At 44.9% G+C, this 25,333-nt stretch overlaps 1 protein-coding gene across 2 annotated transcripts in view; it reads left to right on the top strand.

Moving 5' to 3' along the window:
- disp1 (dispatched homolog 1 (Drosophila)) overlaps positions 1-24,861 on the top strand; it is an 80,455-nt gene extending 55,594 nt beyond the window's left edge. For both annotated transcript variants that reach the window (XM_070986822.1, XM_070986823.1), the window contains 8 exons: positions 15,173-15,202; positions 17,025-17,148; positions 17,624-17,751; positions 19,541-19,635; positions 19,995-20,092; positions 20,241-21,830; positions 22,084-22,347; positions 22,478-24,861. In XM_070986822.1, the coding sequence (XP_070842923.1) occupies positions 15,173-15,202; positions 17,025-17,148; positions 17,624-17,751; positions 19,541-19,635; positions 19,995-20,092; positions 20,241-21,830; positions 22,084-22,347; positions 22,478-24,313 (4,165 nt within the window). In that variant the 3' untranslated portion in view covers positions 24,314-24,861. The remainder of the gene's footprint in view (positions 1-15,172; positions 15,203-17,024; positions 17,149-17,623; positions 17,752-19,540; positions 19,636-19,994; positions 20,093-20,240; positions 21,831-22,083; positions 22,348-22,477) is intronic.
- Positions 24,862-25,333: the final 472 nt, after the last annotated feature.

Here is a 25,333-nt window from a genome sequence, read left to right as displayed (position 1 = left end):
CTGATGTTGCTCAATAGCGAACTCTTTGCCCCTTCAGGCAGACTTGTGAGTTGTGGTTTTGGCCTATATAAAACTGACTTTTGTTTTTCAGACTCCTTATAGTAGGTTTTCCCAGGAAAAATAGAACAGGAGGCCACGAGACGGCAACAACACCAACAAAAGCTACCGCATAAGCACCACCCACGCTAGGGCTAGGTATTTTCAACGATTCTTTGATCATGGTCCCCGTGGGCGACCAGATTTTCTGTTTTAGATACATCATGTTTTATTTTTCCTTTGATAAAACAGAATAAGTGAAACCATTCTTTCTTTTTGCCATAACAAAGTACCCATAAAAGACTGAACCTATGTTAACTACATAAAATCCAGAAAATTACGATTTAAGTCAGGAAATGACTATTCACTAAGCAAACCAAGAATCTGACCAGCATGTAAACCAGCTGTTGGTACTTCTGATACTTCAGTCTGCTCACAAAGTAAGGCGTTGCCTGTGAGGCTATCAAATAGAGCACAGAGACAACTACTTATTCCAAAATGTTGCAAAAAATAAAGAAAACAAAGAATGGGAGTACGTCTGTTTGAGAAAAAACAAGCCATAATGAGCTGTCTTGGTTGAGAATGAAGGTGATGCCACAGAATCGTCTTTGTTGACACTCTATAAACATCATGGAGTGTTCCTTGTAGCAGTTGGAAACCACACTACCAACATTTAGGCCTGAACTGTCCCCTCAAACCTGACTGTGTGGTGTGTGTAGACTGCAAGGGTTAGTGTCCGAGCACTGTACGAGCTGCAGTTTGATGTTGAGCCTCTCACTTTCTGAAACAGGTGGTCCTCCTGTATGTGAAGAAGCAGTTAGAAGACGCTGGTGTTTAAAAGGCCCGTATTTGTATGCTGCGTCCTGTTGTGATTTTTACAATTTTATACGATTGTGTTGGTTTTTCGCCAAATCAAACCAAGCACGCCCGTGTAGGTAGACACACATGGCGACCATGCTTTCTCCCGTCGAGGCAGAATGTTAGCATTGAGCTCATTTGTTGGTAAACTCCGTTTTAGTTCCTTGAGTGATCCACATATAGTGAGTCACTTCTTTCCCTTTCACTCCAAAACCGCAGGCCTTCCACCGCATTTGAAACTGGAACCATTTAATGCCTTGCATGATCATTTGCATAATCCTATATTTACCATCTCCACAGAGAAGGGGAGGCAGGAGGTGAAAACTCTGCAGAAGTAATTATTTACTCATGTCAGCTCCTTTTTACGGCAGCAGCTCTTTGCGGGGAATCCGATTTGCATGAGGCTTTATTCCTCCGTACTTCCAAACGTGGAATTTTCCTCACTCAAATGAAGTTGGAACCCCCCCCCCATCATTTTCATTAGAACGTGGGACGTTGTGGGTGGCGATGAAAGATGAGGTTTGTGTAGCCACAGTGGGAAAGTACAAGCAAACCTGGTGTGCACAGACTGAACCCTGGGTGGGCAGAGAGAGGCCAAACAAGATTGTGTTGCAGGCATTTAGATGCATTCACCGGCATCTGTGGCTTTTCCTCCTCCCTGCTACTTTCATTTTTTTCTCTCTTTAGTTTTTCCTCTCACTCTACTAACACACACTTCCTTCCTGTTGCTCTCTCTCTCTCTCTCTCTGCCCCTCCCTCGGCCGTCTCTTGTTCCACATCAGAATGGAGAGCAGATGTGGCGTGGGACGTATGCGTCTCTAATGCTGAACCACGCTCTTATTTACCAAACAGGTCCCTCTTGTTCAGCGATGACAGGTTTGAATTACAGGCCCAGGGTTCGCCCCAAGACTGCATCCCCAACTCCCCCCTTTCCTGTACATCAGTGTTTTGTGTGTGTGTGTGTGTGTGTGTGTGTGTGTGTGTGTGTGTGTGTGTGTGTGTGTGTGTCAGATGGTGAGATTGGCTGTAAAATACGATAGACCTGTCTCAGTCGTGTAGTTTTGCCCTGAACCCAGACGTTAACAAAAACCTTCAGACCTTGTCTCCCTTTTCATTGAGTCCTCCATCCCTGCGCTGGAGTTCGGTGGTAGTTAAATATAACACACACACACACCGTCTCACACATGGACATAAACCAGGATACATTATATCCTTAATACCCTCGATAATTTGAGGGTATGGAGTCAGACAAGATGGTGTCAGATATCGGTTTGATCTGCCTCAGGGCTGTGATCTGACAGATTAGCCGAGGGATTACATCTGTGATCACTGCACACACGCACACACACTCTCTCTCTCACACACTGATAAGTTGTAACATTAGCTCTTCAGGGAGACCTTTTTATGTGGGTTTCACAACAGGGGATTTTTATGCCCCTGTTCTCAGCTTCACAAAACATTAATCCATTTACCAAGATTAGCCCATGCTTTGTTTCCTAATGTTTCTATTTTGGGAATGATCAAAAGCCTTTGGGCCTTCATCCATGTATGAAATAAAGCAAATCTTTGGAGAAGCTGAGGTGCGACTCAGCAGTTTCTGGAGAGTGGCGAAAAACACAGATTCAGCCATCCATCCATCCTTTATCTTTCTCTTTTTTTTTTCCTTTCTGGGTCTGTTTAAAGTATTAAGACCATGTCTGCGTCTCCGCTGTAAGATTATCTCTCACGGCCATTTTATGTGTATTATTTAAGATCGGACGGAAACGGTGTGTCCTTGGGATGTCAGCTGTTTGGCCCGGGTCAGCTCAGTGTGTGCCAGCAGGTTTAAAGGCTTCTGGTGAAAGCCTTTAAGCCACAGCGCAGGGGAAATACAATTTCTCCAGTGCTGTGGCTGCTTCTTTGAGAAGTTGTGCCGCTGAATGTGCTAGACTGGCTTTTACCCTACATGTTTTTTTTATTTTACACTTGAGCATGTGTGTTAAAATAACAAAAGCAGGTGTTAAACTTTTGCAGCCACAAATGAATGAGATTTCTGCCACTGCTCTTGAACAAAGCCCCGAGCATGAAGTCAGGAAGTGTTAGTCTGGAGCACCCTTTAAGTGCACTCTTATGGTAGACGCAGTCCTGAATGAGGAAGTGTCAGCAGAGAATGAGCAAAACACAGATTACGGTGTAGCTTCAGGGCACCTGAGGTTCAACTAACCTGCCCCTATCTCCACTGATGACCCTGCAACAGCCACCAAACAGCTCACTGACACTCAACCATCCAGGGTCACGTCGCGTGTTTAACCTCCCCCCCCGCTCACGCTCTGCTCTCCTGGAGCTAAACGTTTCTGCCCCCTTCGCAGATGCCTCTCGCAACGGCTCGTGTTGTTTATGGCAACCACAAGTTTGGTTTAGATTCATGCCCTGTCAGATAGCAAGAATTCCTGTCTCTCACTCCCTCCGACGAAGTCTCAGGAAAGGTCAGCTTTTATTATCTTGAGCAAGTTTGAATTTTGTAGTATTTGCAGGCGCCAGGTGGTTTGGTTGCTATGATGCATGGAAACGCTGTATGAAAACATAACAGCTCTGAAAGTGTGAAGCGCTTCATCTCGTGTAGCTTTTCACCAGGAGGATGGGTCTGAAGGCTTTTCGGCACAGTTGTGAGCTTCACGTGCCTTTGCTGTCGTTTCCAGAGTTTCCTCTGTCTTTGTCGTATCTCCTTTCTTTTTGCTCCCTCTGTCTCTCGCCCTCCATCAGACAGCTGCAAGCCTCAGTCAGCGAGGCTTTGTCTGAAAGTGATCTGTGTGTGCTGCATTTCAGGGTGTCAGCTTGACAAGGCTTTGCGCATTATCAAGAATAACAACTGTTTGCAAGGCCAAATAAGGCCTGCTGGTGCTTTGTGATCTCTGTCGCTTCTCTTCAGAACAGCATTTCCACTGTAGACCTGGATGGATACCTACAGTGAAATCTGTGGGTCAGCCTTTATGTACAGTATAATCAGGCAGAGTTTGCTGGGAAAAATGCTCAGGTTAGCAGGTCAGTTAATCCATTATTGGGTTCAGAACAAGGGGAACATGCCCATTATGATGAGACTATTTCACATCTCCCCTTGACAAATCAATTATTTTAGTGCAGTTTTTAGAAAGTGCAGCCAATTTTTCCAAATGCTAACATGCTAGCTTGACAGCTGAGAGTGCTATCAGTAGTCATGCTTGTTGTGCACGTTCATTATGATGTTAGGTGTATGAGGCTAGTTGGATACAGTTAGCAATGACAGTGATGTACTTCGCCTCTCTCCCCAATGCTCTCTTCTGGACTCGTCCTCCAGCACTATTCAGGCAATGCGCGTTCATTTGTTTTGGGGTATTGGGATGGAATTTATTTGGTTAGATATGTTCAAATCTAGCTTAGCTCTTGCTTGTTTCTCCAGCGTTACCAACCCCAGCTTTAAGATCAAATGATCTTATGGTGCTCTACACATTAAGTCTCCAAAAAACTGAGAATCTTGTGTAAAAGATTATTCAGGACACTTGTGATGATGCAGAGTGAGGACAAATGCATGTGTTAGAGATGTTTATGATGACAGATGAACACACAAACACACAGATTCAGTTAAAGGTACGACAGGTACGAGTGTGAAGCGGTACATTCTTCCACCTATTCTCAATGTCTTTGAGAAATGCAGCACACACACACACTCACATACACACGCTCAGACGCCTTCACATCGATTTTGAAGCGCCTTGGGCAGTGAAAGTTTGCTGTGTTGAACAGCTTTTTCACCTCATGCATACCTCGACACAGGACCAACAGAAGCAGGTCAAAAAGAGCTTTTCTTCCCTCGGGGGGAAACCGTTCATCACCTGCTTTGACGGCTAAAAATACTTTTACACTCGCATTGTAAGCATTTAGCTGTGTCCTTCACAGCAAATTACGAGTGCGGCGGCGGAATAAGCACCGATCTGTCTGTGACTGCTGAAAGATCAAGTAAAGCAGAAGAAAAGGAATGAAAGGGCTCAGAGCTGTTCTTATTCTGTTGATAAAAACAAGATATTAGAGTGTAAGAAGGTTTTGTAGGAGGAAGGGTGTTCACGTCTCAAAGAGAGACACCTCTGCTAGTTGTAAAATGGTGCTGATAAGCGACCCTCAGGGCCCCTTTACCTTCACACTTATTTTGCATTGACAGAAACTACCAATCTGCGTCTTTTAGAAGCCTGCAGGCTTCCCTTTGTGTGCTGTTTCCCACTCTTTTATACACAAAGTATTCAGTTAAAAGTTCACTTAACATGTTGTTAAACTCAACTGAAATGAGAAGATTCCATCAGAAAAAAAAGAGTGTGTGGGCGCGTATGTGTGTATTTTGTGGCTCCTGGCGCTGTGATGGATGGGTGAGCTTTACTAACATCCCGTCTAATCCTCGAGCACATGGAGCTAAAAGGTTAGTCCAGGATAAATGTGCCATGTATGCTGACATTTTCAGTGCAAAACTGAGATATGCATGTCTCACTTTGTTGTTGTTTTAGGAATAATATCATCAAATTGACTTTGACAAGCATGTGGCTGCATTACCTTTTGCAAATTTGAGCATTTTTTGAGGGGAAAGTAGAAAGATATTAACATGTCATGCACTGGTTAGTGACGTTAATGCTGTCCACTTCTCTCCCTCTGCTCCATCATTGAAGTGTGGTCTGGAGAGACAGCTTCTATTTTCTCGTCTATACTGTCATTGAGTAACATCAGCTCATTTTGAGCTCTGTGGGATCATGTAAGCAGACTGTGGTCTGTGGTCCCATGGCAGAAAAGCCATTATGAGAGCAAACTCAACTGAACTGATTTTATGTACAGTGGTGGGCTCATGTATTTAACACCAACTCATTCATTCGAGCTCTGCCCTTCATCCCCTATAAGCCTATTCATAGACATTTGGAAAAAGCCATTTGGGCAGTTTGCAAATTTCCGTCCAAATAGTCCATGCAATAAATAAATGTATGTATTGTATCCCTGAATATATTAAAAGTAGTGCTATTAAATGTTAAAAAAAAAAAAACCCTCTCCCGTTCAGTGGGTAATTATTTGAATTATTGTTAAATTCAATATTTCTTGCTAACTTGCAGTCCTCTTCTTCCCTGCCTTTGCTGGCATATTACAACAAAACCCAACGAGAGACACTTCACCATTTCATCACCAACTCTCATTTGGTCAAAATAAACCCTTAATTCACTAAACCGCCTCTGTGGTGCTGCTTTTCCTCCACTGTTGAATATTCATTTTCACCTTTGAATATGTGGTTTTTTTTTTCCAAAATTCGATTATATATTCAAATGTAGAATATCTGTTGATCTGCCTCACACTAAACAGTAGGGATGTCCCGATCACGTTTTTTTGCCCCCGAGTCCAAGTCATTTGATTTTGAGTATCTGCCGATACCGAGTCCCGATCCGATACTTCTATAAAAGATTAAGAAACTAGGAGCAAGAATAAGATCCAGGATGTCCCTTATTTTTATTTACTTTATTTTTTTTACCAATGGCTCTTTTTTTAACATGTTACACTTATGCACAATTGTGCCTGCATGCAGTGCAGTGTATTGTAAACTTCTATGAGGTAGCTTGAATTACAGTCTCAAGTCAGAACAGAACACAGAAATAAAATAAAATTTTAGGAATAGTGCAACATTAAGTAAGGGATAATGTCCGACGAGGTGTCCATTATCTGAAATGAATGGACGGATATGTGAACCATCTGACGCGCATGAATGGACTTTGCTTTCTTTTCTGATAATGGACACCTCGAAGGGCATTATCCCGCAAATACCATGGTCACTTATGAAGGAAATAAATATCAAATCAATTATTAATACGTTAATGTTGTTTTTTTTTCCCATTAAAATCGTAAGTTTTTCACAAGAAGCGGCTGAGTGGACTATTTAATATCGCTCGTTGTGACACGTTGCCAAGGTAACCGGCTCTGGCCACAGAACCTGCAGCTCGGTCGGCCGCAGCTGTTATATTAGGCCTAATCAGTGATGGGAAGTGAGATGATTGCTTAACGTTATGTTACGTGATACAAAGTATCATTTCAGAGGGCAAGTGCACCTCTTACTGCTTGTGTGTGTCCTCTGTTGTCTTGCCGTTGTGATAAACTGTGAAACAACGTATGTTAACGTATGTTCTGAGTTTCTGTTGCCACGGCTACCAATTAGCGTTTGAGCCAGTGCAATTGTTCTCGTTGTTCACTTAGAAATATTTCCACACATAAATGTAGCGGCATATCACGCACCCCAGCTTCAAAACAAACTGCTGCATGCCCCGATTTCTGATCACGAGATTGGATCGGGACAACCCTACTAAACAGAAAGGTTGACACACTGCTGATCACTGACTGCTCAGAGAGAATCCTCACTTGAGTCCCCTCACGAACATCCTGCACATAAACCACAAATTGGAACCGCACTTGTTTAACTCATTCGAGCCAGATTCCAAGAAAACGGCAAAACCAGGCCATGGTCAGCTGACGAAGTGCAGATGTTCCTCTGTTTGGTCGCTGATGAAAGGACCTCAGATAGAAAAGATATCCTCCACTGTTCCCTGTGTGTCAGCGTCTCATTGACGGTCTCGTCCTCTGTTCCCCTGCTCTCTCTCTATGTTCATTTCTGTCACTACCCCTCCTGTATCCCCCCCCCAGTCTTTCAGTGTAGTTCCTGAGTACGAAGCAAAGCCCATAAAGATAGCCATCGCAGATCAAAGGCCCATGCTGTCCTATAAAGCCGGATCAAAGCCTGATGTGTGAGCATGACGTTGTCATAACTTCTCATAAGCTGACTGAGCAGCTAGCCGGGCCTCAGCTGGATAAAGATGGCTTGCTGCTGCTGGCTGGTTAAGATTATCAGAGCACTTTGAAGGGGATAAACTACTACATGTGTCCAGACAACGGCAAACTGTATTTGGGTTTGTAGGGCTTTAATTTCTTTGATCCATTTGGGGCGTAGTTTATAGACTAGTTATATAAATGTTTTACTGACTGCTTGTACTGAGTTGTAATTATTGGATGTTATCAACAATATCAGTTATCAGCTACAAACATTTTCAGGCTGCGTGCACAAAATCAAACAGTGGGCCTGCTACAGGAAGCTCAGAGACACTGGCTTAAACTGAAAGAACTGCAGAATTCATTGGTTCCAAATAACTAAACATTGAGCGTCTGTCTTTGAGAGGTGAGGCTCCGGATGTTTTTCCGAAAACAGGAGCTGTTTGTCGTTGCGGCTGCAGCAGGCTGACAGATAAAAAAGAAATGAACTGGTGCGAACAAGCCTTTACTCTTCTTCCAAATGAACTGACCAGAAACATCACCGCCGGACTAAAATAAGCTAACCAGCTCCACCACATGTAAATCAATTAGTGAGTGCAACAGCAGTACAGTCGGCCAGTGAATTACTGGTTCTCTAAATGCTGGTGTGGGATTCCCAGATGTTTTTAGGAGCATCGTGGAGGGTGTAAAACAGTTTTATTTACTGGATGGGACATCAAGAGAATTCATTCAGTTATTAGAAGATTTTGCAGAGGGAAGAGTTCAGTTAAAGATTAGCTTGAGTTCTATGAAGAATGCTCCACTGTGATGAACCCACAGCATGTGCAGTCGATCAGTGTTTTCTGTCACATTTGCATATATTATTTTATATTTGAACTTCACATTTAGCTCACAGTGAATTGATGCTCTTTATTGGCGTGTGGACTAAATTCATGTATATATGAGCTTTTATGTCTTCATCTCCACGCTCACATTTACAGGAAGCTTTGTTTCAAACAGAGCTAGCCAACACCCCTTTTCCAAGTTTCTTGTGCATCACCCTTTTCTGCGCTTTTATTTCCTCTCCTCCGCTTTGTGAACTTCCACTTGGAATTTTCCAGACCACTCCACCCCCAGCACTCACCCCTTCCTATCATAGATACGCACACACACAGTCTCTGAGGGAGTAGGGAGGACAGGTTTTGACTCAGCCTTCATCATTAAGGCTCCTTGCGTCAGGGCCTCAACTGGGGCCAGGTTTCCTAAAATCATGTTGGTCAAAACAGCATCTAATGCGTTACCTTTGTTCTATTTCCTGCAAATGAGATGCAGCTGATCTTCCTTTAAATTAGGCTTGATAAGGGAGGCTGGAGCTATTGTTAGCTACAGGTGTCTTTATATCAGCGGACAAAAGAAATGCAGTAGATAAAGTTTAGCAAATGATGAAAGGAAAAGAAGTTAGAGCCTCAGAAATGGAAAGAGAACAAATAGTGTCCCTGCAGCCATCGTGTCCTCAGACGGCCCCATAGTCAGACACAAAGGGACGGCAACAAAAGCAGAGCAGCCAATAGATTGATGGCGTGGTGCGATGAGGTAATAATGGAGTTAGGAAAGTGCAGAGTGAAAAATGACCCTTCTACAAAGCAATCTTGACAACACCTTTTTCTCTCTCTCCACCTTTTCTACTGATGAATGACATCAGCAGCAGTCAGATTATGGCTACACACACTGTCTGTGTGTGTATTGTTATTTTGGCTGCAGTATGCTGGATTTCAAAGGAAACGCTGAGCGACAGTGAGGTTCACATGCAGACTTTCAGCTTTGAGGTCATTTGTATTGGCTGTGCGATGTAAGCAGTCACAGCCTCGGGGAAGAAACGTTAAAAAAAGGCCTTCAGTATCGCTGTGATTCATCGTCATGTGTCTTTAAGTTCATTTTTTTACCTGTTGCCCAGCAGCACCATCAGAAGCTAAATTATCTGTCAAATGAGAAGCTTTGCCTCTGCCTCGACATGCATCCTCTCTTTTAACGCATTCCCTTTAAACAGACCTGTTTGTTTAGAAGCTTAAGCGACTCGTCTTGTTTTAATAAGGTGCATTTGCTCTAAAAGGGGAATTCACTGTGCCGGAGTAACTTCCAAGTTTCTCCTCCCAAGTCTAAAATAAATGTGCTTTGTGTTGGGAGAGGTGGGGTTCTGCGTCGGGTTGAGCCAAACGTCTCTGTGGACCGCAGGCCATGATCCTCAGTTTTGGTTTCCTTCACATGTTTGATTCCCGCTCCATGTGTCGTCGTCTGCGTGTCGGTCGGACTTCTTTTTCTAACCAGCAGCATTAACAGATGCCTGTGGGAGGAAGGCGAAGGCTCTCTGGTGCGGTAGCAGGTGAAAACCATTGGTTCCACCTCTGGAGGTCTTCTAGTTAACCCTGCTATTCTCGCTGGCCACACACACACACCCCACTTAAAGCTGGCTTGCTTACAGTTGCTCTCAGCCATGCAGTGTAAGGTTGGCAGGTTAAGAAGGATTTCTGGATTCAGATTTTCTGGCCAGGCACATTCATTCATGTGGAACGGAGATCCCTGCTGGCACCACATGTAGACTCTATTTTGCCTTGTAGTTGTACTAATCACATAAAGGGCTGCACTTTCAATAACACACGATCCTAAAGAAGTTTTTCTTCACTTAGGAAGGAATTTTCTTGCTCCGTGCTGATTTTTCAGGAGGTTTCTGTCCCGGCTGCCCCACAACCTCGCACCGGTCTGGGTTTGTGAGTTTAAAGCCATAAAGATGAGGCGAGGAGCAGCCATAGTAAAGACGTCACGCTGACTGACAGCTTGTAACTATTGGCTACAGTGCTGATATCCCGCCCGTATGCCCAGGATTTGTGCACGCCTGTATTTCACCTCCAAGAATTCCAGAGAATGGCAGGTGCAGCCAGAAAAGGCCTAGCTCACCAGCAGACACGCATGCATGCAGACATGAGAACACGTTTCAAACACTTGCAATGCCGCAAACTCAGATACCGAGACCGTAGACACAACGGAAGTCCTCTCCACATCAGGGACTGTCCTTGTGTTGCTCTGAAACGTCCAATGTCTCCGGCTCTCTGGCTTGTCCCCTGTGATAATGAGAGGAGAGTGTCCCCGGCTGACCTCCATTTAAACTCGTGTTTAAACGGCACAGGCCTGTTCCACTGTTTATTGGAGGCCTGTTGGAAACACGATGCCCTGTGAATCACACTGTGTTACCGCTGAAGCTAACGCACCCACGAACATGCAGCTTATTATCTCTGCTCTTTTATTGCTGCGCTGGCCTTTTAGATTTGGTTTCCTCTGAGGAATCCTTTGCCAGGATTTCTTTTGTCAGCTCTCGTCACGTTTTTGAGGTTGGAAGTGTGTTGAAGAAAATATTGATACACAAAGTCGACACTCTCTAACACTTCTTCAGACACTCTTCTGATGTATTTCTCGTATTTACTGAGTTATAGACAGAAAAGTGTTTACACTGTAGGGCTTTATTACTTGTTTAGAGAAACACTGCTGCACTTATTTCATCCTCTTTCTCTTTGTTAGACAAAACCCACTTGTCATGATGTACTTAAGAGGTCTGATGTGGACCTCTCTGTCTGCATGTGAACCTAGGCAAATGTAAGCGGTTCATTTTCAAACATTACAATTGTTTATTGAACTGTTTGTACTTCACAAACCGCTAACACTGATGTAGTTTTACCCCCCCCCCATGGGCCCATTTGATATTTACAGTCTTGTTAAAGTCTTCCTCGTATACACTTTGGCTCACTTTGGGGGATTTTAATATCCCTCTCAGTATTCCGCTTTAACCATAAGAGTCTTTGTATAAATATACACACAGGCCTACTTATCAGCCACAGAGCAGTGCTTTACTGCCTGAATGGTCTCATGATGTCATTTGGATGGGAGCGCTGGTCGCCTGGACCTATTTCATGGCTAGGTCGAGCCTCTAATTGTGTGCAGCGTTCCAGTGAGGCACTAATCAGGACGAGGCGGGCCCAGCAGCCTGACGGTTGACACTAATTGCTCTTGCTCCGACTTGAAGGCCTTGTTCATGAAATATTTACCCGCCCGTCTGTTGACAGTTAACCCCCCAACCACCACCACCACCCTCCAACCTGTCTCTGAACCCTCACCCTCAACCCCCTCTGGCACACACACCCACTCCTGTGCAATAACACACACACACGGGCAAATATGGCTTCCATCTCAGTCTCTTATGTTCCCTGGTATAAATAATTCAAAAGAAAAGTTCTCAATATCCCATGTACTGTGGGGTAAGTTGTTTTTTTATTTCTAGAAATTTCCATAAAAGACCTTGACCTTGGAGAATACCTAAAACTTGGAAGAATTTTTCATACGTTGAAAGAAAATGTTACATGTTAAAAGAGCGGTGAGACACAATAAATTAAGGTGGACATTTTCTGCACAACCACAAATAATATACTGCAGTAACTCATCTCACTGATACGCTTAAGGCCCCTCCTCTCCACAGTACTTGTCTCTGACTGGTCAATATCAGATGAAGGCCTGGTCAATCACAACACTACAATATAAAAAGCCATGTTTTGACAATGCAATAAAACCAAGAACGAGCTTTGGTCAAAGCACTTTGACACCGCTCCTAAGGGCGTGAGTATGCTTGAAATTGTCTGATTGCTGCATCTCCTGAAAACATCTCCACCCACACCAGCAACACTATGAATGCCTTTGAGGAGTCCAAAAGTGTTAGCCATTATCCTCATTTCTATGTTTCATCGCGTCTCGCCTTTATGACGGTACAGTGCCACCATTTTGGATCATCACCCAAAAACGTCACTCCAACTTTCATCTGGGACAGCTCAGATTTGTGTGTAGGTCCTGTAAGCACACACACATACACACAGCTCACCCCAACACACACTCCCAGCCCCCGACTGCTTCTCTGTTTCTCCGCTCTGTCAACACAGCGCTGAGTGAGCGGCTGGCGGTCTGTGTTTACCTTATTAATTAGCTCAGTGATCCAGAAACACTCTCCCTCTGGAAAATAGAATAACACTAAAAGGTTACTCAGGGCCGGGGGAGAGGGAATGAAAATAAGAGAGAGGGCAGAAGCCAGGGAAGGAGAGTGAGGAGATAGAAGGCTGGATGTCGAAAGCGAGAGGGAGTCTGCCTTTAAGTTTGCTTTCGAGGTGTCATGAGCCCCTGCGATCAGAGAGTCGGGGAGGAAACCCGACGCGGTGGGTTGTCATCCTCCTGAATTTAGAGCCTCTGCGACCATCAGTCAACACAACCTCTCACTGTTGCTAACCGCCAGCCACCTCACCACCCCTCTCTGGGCCTTTATGTTTATTTCCATGAGCATGTGGCCAAATCTTGAATTCATCTCCCGAAATCAGGACAAAAAGGTCACCTGAGATTTATGGAAATGGCATAAATTACTGCTTTCAACTTGATGGATTCTTGATCTGTCTCATCTTTATCGTTTAACATTCTGGGGCCAAATGGCCGCCTCAGGTATGCTGCGCATCTTTCCAATTGGCTGAAATGGTTTCGGATTGAAACGCTGCAGACCAAAATTCAACACAGGCCTTTCAGTAGACAAATAGATTGGCCTTAAAGCACTTTCATGAATCCATTCCAACTATTTCCAATAACTCGTCTCCATTTTGGGCCATATCTTTGTCCTGAGGTCTGCAGTTCGAGGCCATACATGGAAAGCCAGGAGACGGAGCGCAGTGAAAAGAATTACATTAGCAATACAGAATCTTCCCTTGGCTCGTAGTTCAAAGAAGGGCAGGGAAAATGTGCTTTTCATTAGGAGTCGTTGGTTTAAACCAGGTTAAAGGTCACTTTGGAAGTTAGAGGGAAAAGCTTTTCATATCACATATGATTCTCCAGAATAGCAGAAATAAAGCGTTCCCTGTCGGTGTCAGTGTGTACCTCTGTATAGAGACTGTGCCACTTGACATCTGGCTGTCATATTAATGTGTCCAGTGAAACTTTAAAAGGGATTTACAGCCCGCCCCTGTGGAGTAAAATTCCTCGCCAATAGCCCTCGTTCATTTGTGCTTCCCATTACCACTAATTATAACATTCCTCAGATTTCACTTTGACAGCAAAACAGGCAGAAATGCGACAACAACCTCTTCGGCCCCCCTTGCCAGATTGCTTAAATCACAGCACTGATGTCCTGAGTGCTAATAACCTGATTGGCTGCAGCGGAGGCCGACCTCAGAACTCACTTCCTGTTCCCCTGTGCCGTTCTGAGGGTAAATTAAGGCCACTTTTTGTACTGTGGGGAGGTGAATACAATCTGTGATGGGCTATTAAAGCAGACCGTTCATCTGAACAAATGTCTTTTCTGGCAGAGTTTGCCTGAAAAGGTCCGTCTGATTCAAGGAGTGGCCCGTCTGCAGTCTCTGTCCTTCGTCTGAGGGGGGGTGGTTATTAATGCATCCCAGTGAAGCGAGGACTCCACTCTCTCCTCCACCTAAGGCACTGAAATCTTACGACGTTTGCAGACTGGAGGACATCACACTGTCTACTGGCTCTCTGTCACACTCCTCCCTCTGTGTTCTCTTCACATACACAAGCTCTGATTTTCCCTCTGACCCTTCGGCTCGTATCATTTATCTCCTGCAGCCCCGCTGTGATCAGGTGGCCATATCTGATTCTCCCACTTCCTCTTCTTCCCTCCTCTTCCCCTCCACCCGGGGCGGTTGCTGCTGCCGGCATACCAGACTCTCCCCCACCGCTCCCAGGAGGAGCTGACGAGAAGTCCAGATAGATCCTGTGTGTGTGTGTGTGTGTGTGTGTGTGTGTGTGTGTGTGTGTGTGTGTGTGTGTGTGTGTGTGTGTGTGTGTGTGTGTGTGTGTGTGTGTGTGTGTGTGTGTGTGTGTGTGTGTGTGTGTGTGTGTGTGTGCAGCAGTACTGGCGTGGCCTGCTGTGTAATAGAGCTCTTTATTGATTCATCAGACTAGATTGAACAGGCTTTTGTGAGGTTGTGTGTTGCGTCATGGGTTTAAGTTGAGATCAGATTTTTCTTTTGAATCAAGCTGACACCTCCTTCAGGTTTGATTTGGACTCAGTCAGAAATCCTTCAGGGTCAGTTTGAGCCAGGCAGGAATTCTGGGGGTCTGTGTCAGCCTGCAGTGTTAATATGAATGTCTCATGCGTGTCCTCGGTTGTCTGCGTGTGGCACATGTGTGTTAGAAACACTGTTCGCTTGTGTGTCCCATCTGAGAGGGATTTGAAAAAGGAGCAGAGAGTATTATGATGAGTTCAGTGGAAAGTGGTTTTGACAGCCACGTCAGGTTTAATGTTTGCAGTGGTCCAGTACCCAAGGTGTGTGCTGCTGCTGGGGAAGAAAAAGGACAGGGGATTATGAAGAAAAGATGTGCGCTCTTGCTCAAAACTCTCTGCAAATCTGTTTTTGATTGGCTGTTTGCTTTGACTTAAAACGTAAACCTGATTTATCTCCCTCTTTTTGTTTTTCAGCCCTGCAAGGCCCTTTCGATTCCCCAAAAGGTAAGACCTGCCAAAAACAGTTTCTACTGTGTACTCTCCTCCTCCACCTCCTCCTCCCTTTATTTCTGTCATCCATCCATCACTGCTCCCGGGGAGCCGTCATTCCTCAGTAGTGAGTCATGAGAGTTATCGATGGGAGTCGCGTCTGTCTCTCTGTACCTGGCCTCTGTTAACCAGCAGCTTGGATCTCCTCATCTCTCCATTACACTGCAGTGAACTCTGCTGTCTCAAACCTAATCCAGGAGACTGTTTAATAGAGGATTAAGGCTTTTTCACAGCTTTCAGGAAGGTTTAGGGCCAAACTCACAAGTGTTTTGCTATTGATGGATACTCTCAGTATGCACAGCAAGACTTGAGACAGCTTGTAATAGGGCTGGGCGACAAAACGATAATGATATGTCTCGCGATAGACACGTAATCAATATCAATGAAAAATACGTTTGATAAAACATTCGATAATTTTTTTTCTTTGTCAGAAGAAACCAGAAGTTGCGAAGCAAGGTTGGTTGCATGAACAAAGGCACTCGCTCTCAGCTAACCGAGCAACGTAGGGAGTAATCACTGATCAGTGGGAGTGGCACGCTAACACGCCAATCATGTAACGGTATCAAGTTCGGTTGTGCCACCTCGTCTCGTGTTTGATTCTTCGTGAGGAGTGAGATGAGAAATAGAAAGCGCAGCAGCGAGCGAAGAAATTGTCGATAAAACAGGGAAAGTCAGTTCGCCAGTATGGCAGTTTTTTGGATTTTATAAGTCGGACCGTAGTCAGACCAATGTGGTCTGTAACTTACGCAAGACTTTCGTCCCCACCAAGACCGGTAACACCACAAACTTGTTTAACCACCTTAGCCGCGCTCACTCTTTGGAGCGCAGCCGTATTCGCCAACGTCCAACAATATCTGCAACCGCAGCACCACCGCACAAGCAGCAGACCACCATGCAGAGGTATCTGCTTCAGTGCCTGATGACAAATCATCTAAAAGGCACGAAGACGTAACGGAGGCAGCAGCATATCATATAGCTAAAGACATGCTTCACTGAGCACTGAGGAGAAGCCAGGTTACAAACATCTCTTACATGTGCTTTTTTTTTTTTTTTTAAACACACTTGCAATAAAAATATAATTGAATAGTTCATGTATGTTTAGAGTAAGAAGAGTGATTAAAGTTGTCCATATGTCTAGGCTGGTTTTATAGTTCAGTCAGTGTTACTGTGCTGTCTATCATGTTTGTTTGTTTGTTTGTATGTTACAGATGTCAAGTTTTTGCTATGTTTCCAAAACACTGCACATATCTGAAAACATTTTATTCAGCAGAAGGTGAATCAGCTTGTGAACTTTCTGCACTAAACCTGCAGGAAAAAAGTTCTCAGGTTTCATTTTTACATTTTTACACTTTTTTACATTTATTATTTGAGTGTTTTCCATGGTTGTGTTAGCATTTCCTTTCCTTTCTGCCTTGATAGCTGAGTGGATTATAATCAGAGGAAGGTTAAATTTAAAATAAAAATGTTTAAATTGAATGTATTTTTTTCCCGGTCCTTATTTTAAATAGGTCCTAAAAAATGTCAATAATTATCGATATCGACTGATATAAAACACTTAAATCGTGATACAGTTTTCAGCCATATCGCCCAGCCCTAGCTGCTAACACTATTTAAGATCAAGCAAGCATGAGCAGTTGTCGTCTGATTTTCTCTCTATGTATACATAATAGGAGGAATGTACTGTCCTTGCAATCCCAAAAACTTTGGTTAAGCTGTTGCCACAGGTCCAATATTGCCCTCACAGTGTTCACTAACTTAGTCTCCTCCTTGTTTCCAGCTATGCTGAGCTGATAGCCGATTGGCCGGTGGTGGTGCTGGGGGTGTGCACGGTGCTCATTGTGGTGTGTGCCCTCGTGGGCATCCTGGTGCCTGACTTGCCTGATTTCTCAGACCCGCTGCTGGTGAGCACAGACCCTCCTGCAACACAAAGAGACCTGAATCCTCAGGATGTGTGTTCTGTGGAGAACAAGATGACTTCAGCCGTTTATACACACAAGTGTACTGATTCAGAGAGAAGTCAAGTTTTTTTAGCCAAAGCACTTTCACAGTATTTTGTACTGAGTATCATATCACTTCCATTTGTTTTTCCATGAGCACTGAGTAGGTGTGATTCTGTGTATGTGTTAGGAGTAATGAGCTCACTTTGAAAGTGAGACGTGTGAATGGATTCCTGTTCCGCTTCCATTAGCTCATACTGGGAGCAACAAGCAAACTTGAACAGTGCAGTGTTGAGAAAGTTGAATGGACAGCTAATGTATGAGGACTGAAATGATTGATTTGCATCATTTATACTGTAACTTTGTATCAGCACGGTGAAGGACAGTATAATGTTGTATGACTTGTTTAGCTTATTGTTACTTTCTTTCTTTGCGAAAGGGTTTTGAGCCACGGGGAACAGCCATTGGCCAGCGGCTGGTCACATGGAACAACATGGTGAAGAACACAGGCTACAAAGCGACACTGGCCAACTACCCCTTCAAATACGCCGATGAGCAGGCCAAAAAGTACTCCACACTCATCTCTCTACTACACTCTATACTACTCTACACTGCACTACTCTTCTACACTATTTTTATGGAGCTTCTGGCTTTCTTTTTAACAGCATTGATACCAAGAACATGGCATTCAAATAGCTTTGGGCTCCTATTGATATAGAAACTCTGACAAAATGCTTGATTCTCTTTTCACATGAACAGCACTACAAACCAAAGCAAACTATTGTTCATATGGCTGCTTAAATATAGCCTCTGTGGGGGAGGGGGGGTGTTGAAGGATGCTGTTGACAGACATGCTGAAAAGTCCGAATCCCCTCTTGAAAGAAAAGGGGAGCAAAGTAGAGATCTGTCCATCCACAAGGTCATCCACTGTGTTCTGTCAGTGGGAGTCTGTTCACTAATCAAGAGCAGGTCTTTGCATGTTTATGTCTTTCTGTCTCTCTGGCTGTTCGCTCTTCAGGCCTTGGTGCTCAGCTTCAAAGCACTGCTCATATCTGACTCTCCTGGCTCTATCAGTATATGCAGAGCCACATATTTTAGCTGTATTTGTTGTTAGATTAAATTAAGGCAGCTACCAATTCAGTCACATTTTTTTTAAATTCTTGCTTATTTGTGGCTTTTAATTGTTGCTTTACCTTATTACACTGACACTGATCTCATGACGGTTGTCTCTGATAAACATCATTGCATTCAGGTCATTCTGAATCAGATTTTGTATCCTGTCTGCATGTGGTTAAGATTAGAATTTGTAAAAATTGCAGCTCCACTGCGCTGATTAGAAAATGGATCCTTTCAGCTGCAGCCTGTATCATCCTTCCCTGTCTCCCGCTGTGTCTGTGGCTGTCTTTGTCTTCCTCTCTGTCTCGCCCCACACATCTGTCTGCAGATGTAATTGTGTACTTATGTGCGTACGGCGTACCGAGAGGCCTCCGCTGCTGTCAGCAAGCTTGCCTGCCTCATCCCCTCTGTCTGTCAACCCCTCAGGCTCTCTCTGACAGCCACCTGATTACTCTGCCATTCTTGTTCGCTCGCTGGCATGTGGGCACCACACAACACAGCAAACAGGACTGCAGCATCATTCTTGCAAAAGAGCGTGCACACACACACACACACACACACACACACACACACACACACACACACACACACACACACACACACACACACAATGCCAAAAACTTGTCTGCACATCACCCTCCTGGGCCCCCTGTTCAATCAGAGCCACGATTATGATTATTATAATAATGACAGCAGTATCCTAGTACTGTATTGAGTCATTCATCTCATTTTTTGGGGGAAAAGCGATTACTGTTGCTATTTCATTACTACACATCAGATCTGCTTCCTTCATTTTGCGTCATGCTGGCTTTGCATCCTCGGACACAGAAACATGTCTGTGCACTGTTAGGTGATTTCTAAGATTTTGCACAGACTGTTTTCCTTTGTTCCGTCTTGGATTGGGGCTGCAGTTTTTTTCATGTCCAGTCCTTTAAAAAAATCTTCCAAATGACATTAATGACGTGTGAATTTTTTCCCAACAATCTTAGGTGGTGCTGGAAAACTCCAAAAAAAAAAAACACAATATAAAACAAATACTTGCTGCCAAATGCAGTCATAGCTCATTAAAGACTCATTAAGCAGAATGAGACTCAAACAAACACTGTCTGAGGATCATGGCAATTTTTCCAAGATTGAAATGAACTGGCAACTTTTTTAGAGTTCTCATTCTGACTGGTTGAATAAAACAAGCTGCTCATCTAGGTAATGTAGACAGTGCTAATCTTTTACTGTTTTGTAGTCACCAAGAGCCCAGGTGGCCCGAAGATCTTCTTGATAGAGACAAACGGCAAGCAGAGTGGGACTTCAGTAAAGAGTTCTTCTGTGATGTTCCAGGTAAGGTTTTGAATACAGAAAGTATACCAAAAAATAACGAAATTAAACTTCCGAAGGATCTTAGGCAGTCTCAGATTAATGTCAGACACTGGTATGATGAGGAAACATGTTGGTAATAGCATTGACTCTGACAAAAAACATAAAGTCATTAGAAATGAGCGTGTTTATAAAACACACCGTTCACCCAAACAAGCAGAAGGTAAAGCTGCATATCTTTTGCGTAGCTTTTTTCCTTTTTCAGCCACGAGATCTTTGTCAAGCAGATGGTAGAATTGTCTTTGTCTCATATTTCCGAACTTTTATTAATTCAGGAAAGATGGTTTTCCCATTTGAGTAATAAAACTCTTCTCTTTATGCAGGGGACAGTTACTCGAGACTGGTGTTCACATCAGCTGAGGGGAAGAACCTGTGGAGTATTCAGGCCATCAAATCCATGTGCAATCTGGACAACACAAGGGTACGTACAGAGGACAGCACAGTCCTCTGCTACGGACTGGTAGTGATGCGGTTGCTGCCATTATCAGTTTAGTCATGACTTGTAAAAGCGTCCCTGAGCATCTTATGTCTTTTTTAACTGCATGTTTATTATTTGTCTCCGTTCTCAGGTGCGTTCCCATCGTGACTACTGGAGTCTTTGTCAGCGCACCAATGATGCCTCCTGTTGTCCCAGCTGGACACTTGGTAACTACATTGCCGTCCTCACCAACAGGTCATCCTGCCAGAAGATCACAGAGCGTGATGTGTCGCACACGCTCAAGATCCTGCGCTCGTGTGCCAAGTACTATCACAATGGCACTCTGGGGCCTGACTGCTGGGACATGGCCCTGCGACGGAAAGACCAGCTGAAGTGTGCCAGTGTGCCCCGGAAGTGCACCAAGTATAACGCTGTGTACCAAATCCTTCACTTCCTGGTAGATAAAGACTTCCTTAGTCCCAAGAGCCTGGAGTATCCACCACCTGTGCTCAAATACAGCATGCTCTTCTCCCCCACAGAGAAAGGAGAGTCTATGATGAACATTTATTTGGACAATTTTGAGAACTGGAATTCCTCAGATGGCATCACCACAGTCACAGGGATTGAGTTTGGCATCAAACATGACCTCTTTCAGGACTACCTCCTCACGGACACAGTGTATCCTGCCATAGCCATAGTGATTGTCCTGCTGGTCATGTGTGTGTATACACGTTCAGTTTTCATCACTCTGATGACAATAATAGCCATCATCAGCTCTCTGATTGTGTCTTACTTTCTCTACCGAATGGTCTTCAACTTTGAGTTCTTCCCCTTCATGAACCTCACGGCCCTCATCATCCTGGTAGGCATTGGTGCAGATGACGCTTTTGTGCTTTGCGATGTGTGGAACTACACCAAGTTTGATAAGCCGCATGCTGAGCTAGCAGAGACAGTCAGTGTGACCCTACAACATGCTGCCCTGTCCATGTTTGTCACCAGCTTCACCACTGCTGCAGCTTTTTATGCCAATTACGTGAGCAACATCACCGCCATACGCTGTTTTGGTGTCTACGCGGGCACTGCCATATTGGTGAACTACATTCTCATGGTGACATGGCTTCCAGCTGTGGTGGTTCTACATGAACGCTACCTGCCTAACGTGTTCCCCTGCTCTAAGCCTCCACAACAGGAAAGAGGTTACTGCACCCGCATGTTCTGGGCAGGTCTTTGTCAGAAGGCTAACAAATGCCTGTTTACAGTGTCTGAGGCATCTAGGATCTTCTTTGAGAAAGTGCTGCCCTGCATCGTCATCAAACTGCGCTACCTCTGGCTCTTCTGGTTCCTCGCCATCACCGTGGGTGGGGCCTATGTAGTTTGTGTCAACCCAAAGATGAAGCTCCCATCTCTGGAGCTGGCAGAGTTTCAGGTGTTCCGATCGTCACACCCATTTGAGCGCTACGATGCAGAGTACAAGAAACTATTCATGTTTGAGAGGGTTCATCATGGGGAGGACCTCCACATGCCTATCACCATCATCTGGGGCGTGACACCTGTAGATAACGGGGACCCCCTGAACCCCAAAAACAAGGGGAAGCTGATGCTGGACACCAGCTTCAACATTGCCAGTCCAGCATCTCAGCTGTGGATCCTCAACTTCTGCCAGAAGCTTAGAAATCAGAGCTTTGTCTTTCAGTCAGAGGAGCAGGACTTCACCAGCTGTTTCATCGAGACATTCAAACAGGTCTGTATTGCGTGTGTACTAAGTATATATGTACGTATACTAAATTAATGATGTGTATGTTAGTAGACTTTGAAGGACATCTTATTGACTCTACCCAGTATAAAACAAAGTCAGAAGCTGAATGTGATCGAATGTGGAATACAAAATTTACGCCTCAGTTTAATGTTGAAGATCTTGAAAATGAGTGAAGTGAATATTATCAACTTTAACCCCCCCCCCCCCCCCCCCCCCCCCCCCCCCCTTATTTGAATAGTGGATGGAGAACCAGGACTGTGAGGAGGCTTCTGTCTACCCCTGCTGCAGTCAATCCACCTTCCCCTATAAGCAGGAAGTCTTTGAGTTGTGCATCAAGAGAGCCATCATGGAGCTGGATCGGAGTACCAACTACCATCTAGATAGCAAGACCCCTGGACCTCGATTTGACATCAATGACACCATCAGAGCTATAGTGTTGGAGTTCCAGAGTACCTACCTGTTCACACTGGCCTATGAGAAGATGTACCAGTTCTACCGTGAGGTTCGGCCTGTCACGTTTCATGTTTAATTCACTGTTCATACCACCTGCACACAATCTCTCCTAAAGTTGTTCCATCAAGTTTTGTTCTGCTTTGATTCTTCTGACATTTATGATTGTGGTTCTGCTGTAGGTGGATGCCTGGATCAGTGAGGAGTTGCGGTATGCCCCAGCAGGCCTCAGCCATGGCTGGTTCATCAGCAACCTGGAGTTCTATGACCTGCAGGACAGTCTGTCAGACGGCACTCTGGTTTCCATGGCGCTGTCTGTGGCTGTGGCTTTCAGCGTGATGCTCCTGACGACTTGGAATGTCATCATCAGTCTGTATGCCATCCTGTCGATTGCCGGGACCATATTTGTCACCGTCGGCTCCTTGGTGCTTCTGGGCTGGGAGCTGAACGTTCTGGAATCGGTTACCATTTCTGTTGCAGTGGGGCTGTCTGTGGACTTCGCCGTCCACTATGGTGTGGCCTACCGGCTCGCCCCAGAGCCTGACCGTGAAGGAAAAGTGATTTTCTCCCTCAGCCGCATGGGCTCTGCTATTGCTATGGCGGCACTGACCACCTTTGTTGCAGGGGCCATGATGATGCCCTCGACCGTATTAGCCTACACGCAGCTGGGCACGTTCATGATGCTGATCATGTGCATCAGCTGGGCCTTTGCCACCTTCTTCTTTCAGTGCATGTGTCGGTGCCTGGGACCCCAGGGGACCTGCGGCCAGATCCCTCTGCCCAAAAAGCTGCAGTGTCAGGTGTTTTCTGAGGTCACATCCACGAACCCCCCATCTCAAGGGAAAGGCTCTGGCCTGGGGAAGTACCAGCTGGACAGCAGGGGTGGGGAGGTGGAGCATTATGAGTTAGAGCCATTGGCATCCAGTCAGAAAACTGAAGCTAAACCCAGAGAGGAGCAGGAGGTGTGTGCTCAGCTTTTCAATGGGATTCCTCCTCACCAGCACACTGCCCCTTATTCACACATCCATTATAAGAGTAAGACTGAGATTGGCAGAACTGGCCCTGAGAATGGGCTTGTAGCCGCACTGAACACACCATCCAGGTGCCAGTACTCTCAAAATACTAACTGTACATGTGGGGACCCTCCTCCTCCTCACCTGCCTCAGCAGTGGTCCCCCCACTCCTGTGCTAAGCCTCCCCAGGACTCTCCTTCTTGCCCTCCCACACCTCAGCTCTTCCCCCTCTCAGGAAACACCGCCAGCAAACAAAACGCAGCCATGTTACCTACAAACCTGGACCCAGTCTACACACACATGGAGTGCCGTATGCACTATGTCCACTGTCCCCCTGCCCATTTCCACCACTGCACCCAGGGAAGAGTAGTGGCCCCCAGGCAAGGACCTGCCCACAGCTGCCATCTCAGGAAGTATTGTGTCCACACTGCAAGCCTGCAGGCTGGTTCAGCCAGAGAGCAGAGATCCACGACCACAGCTGTGAACCAGGACACAGGCCCAGCTCCCGGTTCAGTCACTGGCTCACAGCCTGTGGGACAAGAGGAGGATCATAGACATGAAATGAGGCCCTCAAGCCCCGAAAGTAGCCAAAATATCAGCACCCCAGCCCCAACACAACCTCAGACTCAGTGCCCCTCCCCCTTACCATACACAACCAGTCATGAAAGACAGACAGCAGAGGACAGTGACTATTGTTGTGGTGATAACCACGTGTCCATCACAACCACAGATACAACAATGCAGATGGATGCTTGTTGTAAAATCCCTGGCAACCAGGAGAAGCTTGAAAGTGTTCCCGTCACACGGGAGGAAAGTGTCAAAACGTGCAAGCGGAACTCCAAAAGACAGCGGGCGTCCTCCGCCTCTCCAAAGAAACTCTACTGTTTTAACAGGACGTTGAAAGTGAAGTGCAATTCAGCTTCAGAGTTTAACGTGCCAAAAACTGAAACCAGCGTGCCTCCTATTGCAATAAACACTAATCCCTCTTCAGAAAGCTTGTGTTGACAATAAATTGATATTTTAACAGAACAAATGGCAAATGTCCAAAAAAAGGAATGACACATACAGTGTATCTGTGCAATCAAACAAGGTTTGTGATGTGTTTGTTGACCAAGTGCCTCAGTGTGTTTCATAAAGCAGCACGGACCCACTAAATATATTCTGTTTACATGTTTCTTGTACTCACCAGGTCGTCATGTGCCAGTTTGTGTTTGATTTCACAGTGAAACACACGCTGTTGTTGAAGCTATTACATTATGGGAAGTCAATGGTCATCTCAGAAAGACACCTCCAGGAACTTCTGCTTACTGAAGTGTTATACAGCAGCCATTTGCACCAACATTAAATCGTACAGTATCTGTATTGTGATATTGTGTGTAATTATCGATGTACATCGTCAGATATGATCACATCAAGTGTAACAACAATGTGCCACATTTTACAAGCGATTGCCTGACTCTTTTTGTATTTGTGGGAGCTAGTGTTCGATTCTCAGTGTGCTCGAGTCGCCACATGCCTCAGATGTACTGTATGATTAAAATGTCTTTTTTATCACCATCGTCCCGCTGTCTCATATTGTCTGCTCTTCTGATATTCTGTATACAGTACACACACACACACACACACACTTGGACCTTGAAATGAGATGAGGTGTACACCTGTTTCATTGTCTCATAACCGCCGGTGCCTTCAGTGTTATCTATTACATCTGGCCTGAGGTCATTTGCTGGATTTAAACTGGGCTGGGCTGCCTGCTCTTTATGCTCATGTAGACTTCTTTTACACAAGAATAATAATCCTGTTTTATTCCTGCTTGTGATACAGGTCTCAAGTCCAGGTTCTTTCTTATAAAGCATTTCTACTCTGTTCCTGAGTACCAAACCATTTCAAACCTGAAGTTAATAGATTTAAAAAGAAAAAAATATATATATATACGTTCTATGCCTCATTTCATGCATTGCATCAACGGAGAGAAGTGCTCTAAACATTTTAGGCCTGCTGAGGCAGACAGTGTTAATTACAGGG

The sequence above is a fragment of the Chaetodon trifascialis genome, chromosome 19 (assembly GCF_039877785.1).
Source record: "Chaetodon trifascialis isolate fChaTrf1 chromosome 19, fChaTrf1.hap1, whole genome shotgun sequence".
Classification (NCBI taxonomy): Eukaryota; Metazoa; Chordata; class Actinopteri; order Chaetodontiformes; family Chaetodontidae; genus Chaetodon; species Chaetodon trifascialis.
The sequence above is the reverse complement of the archived record's forward strand: the minus strand, read 5'-3'. Positions and strand labels throughout refer to the sequence as shown.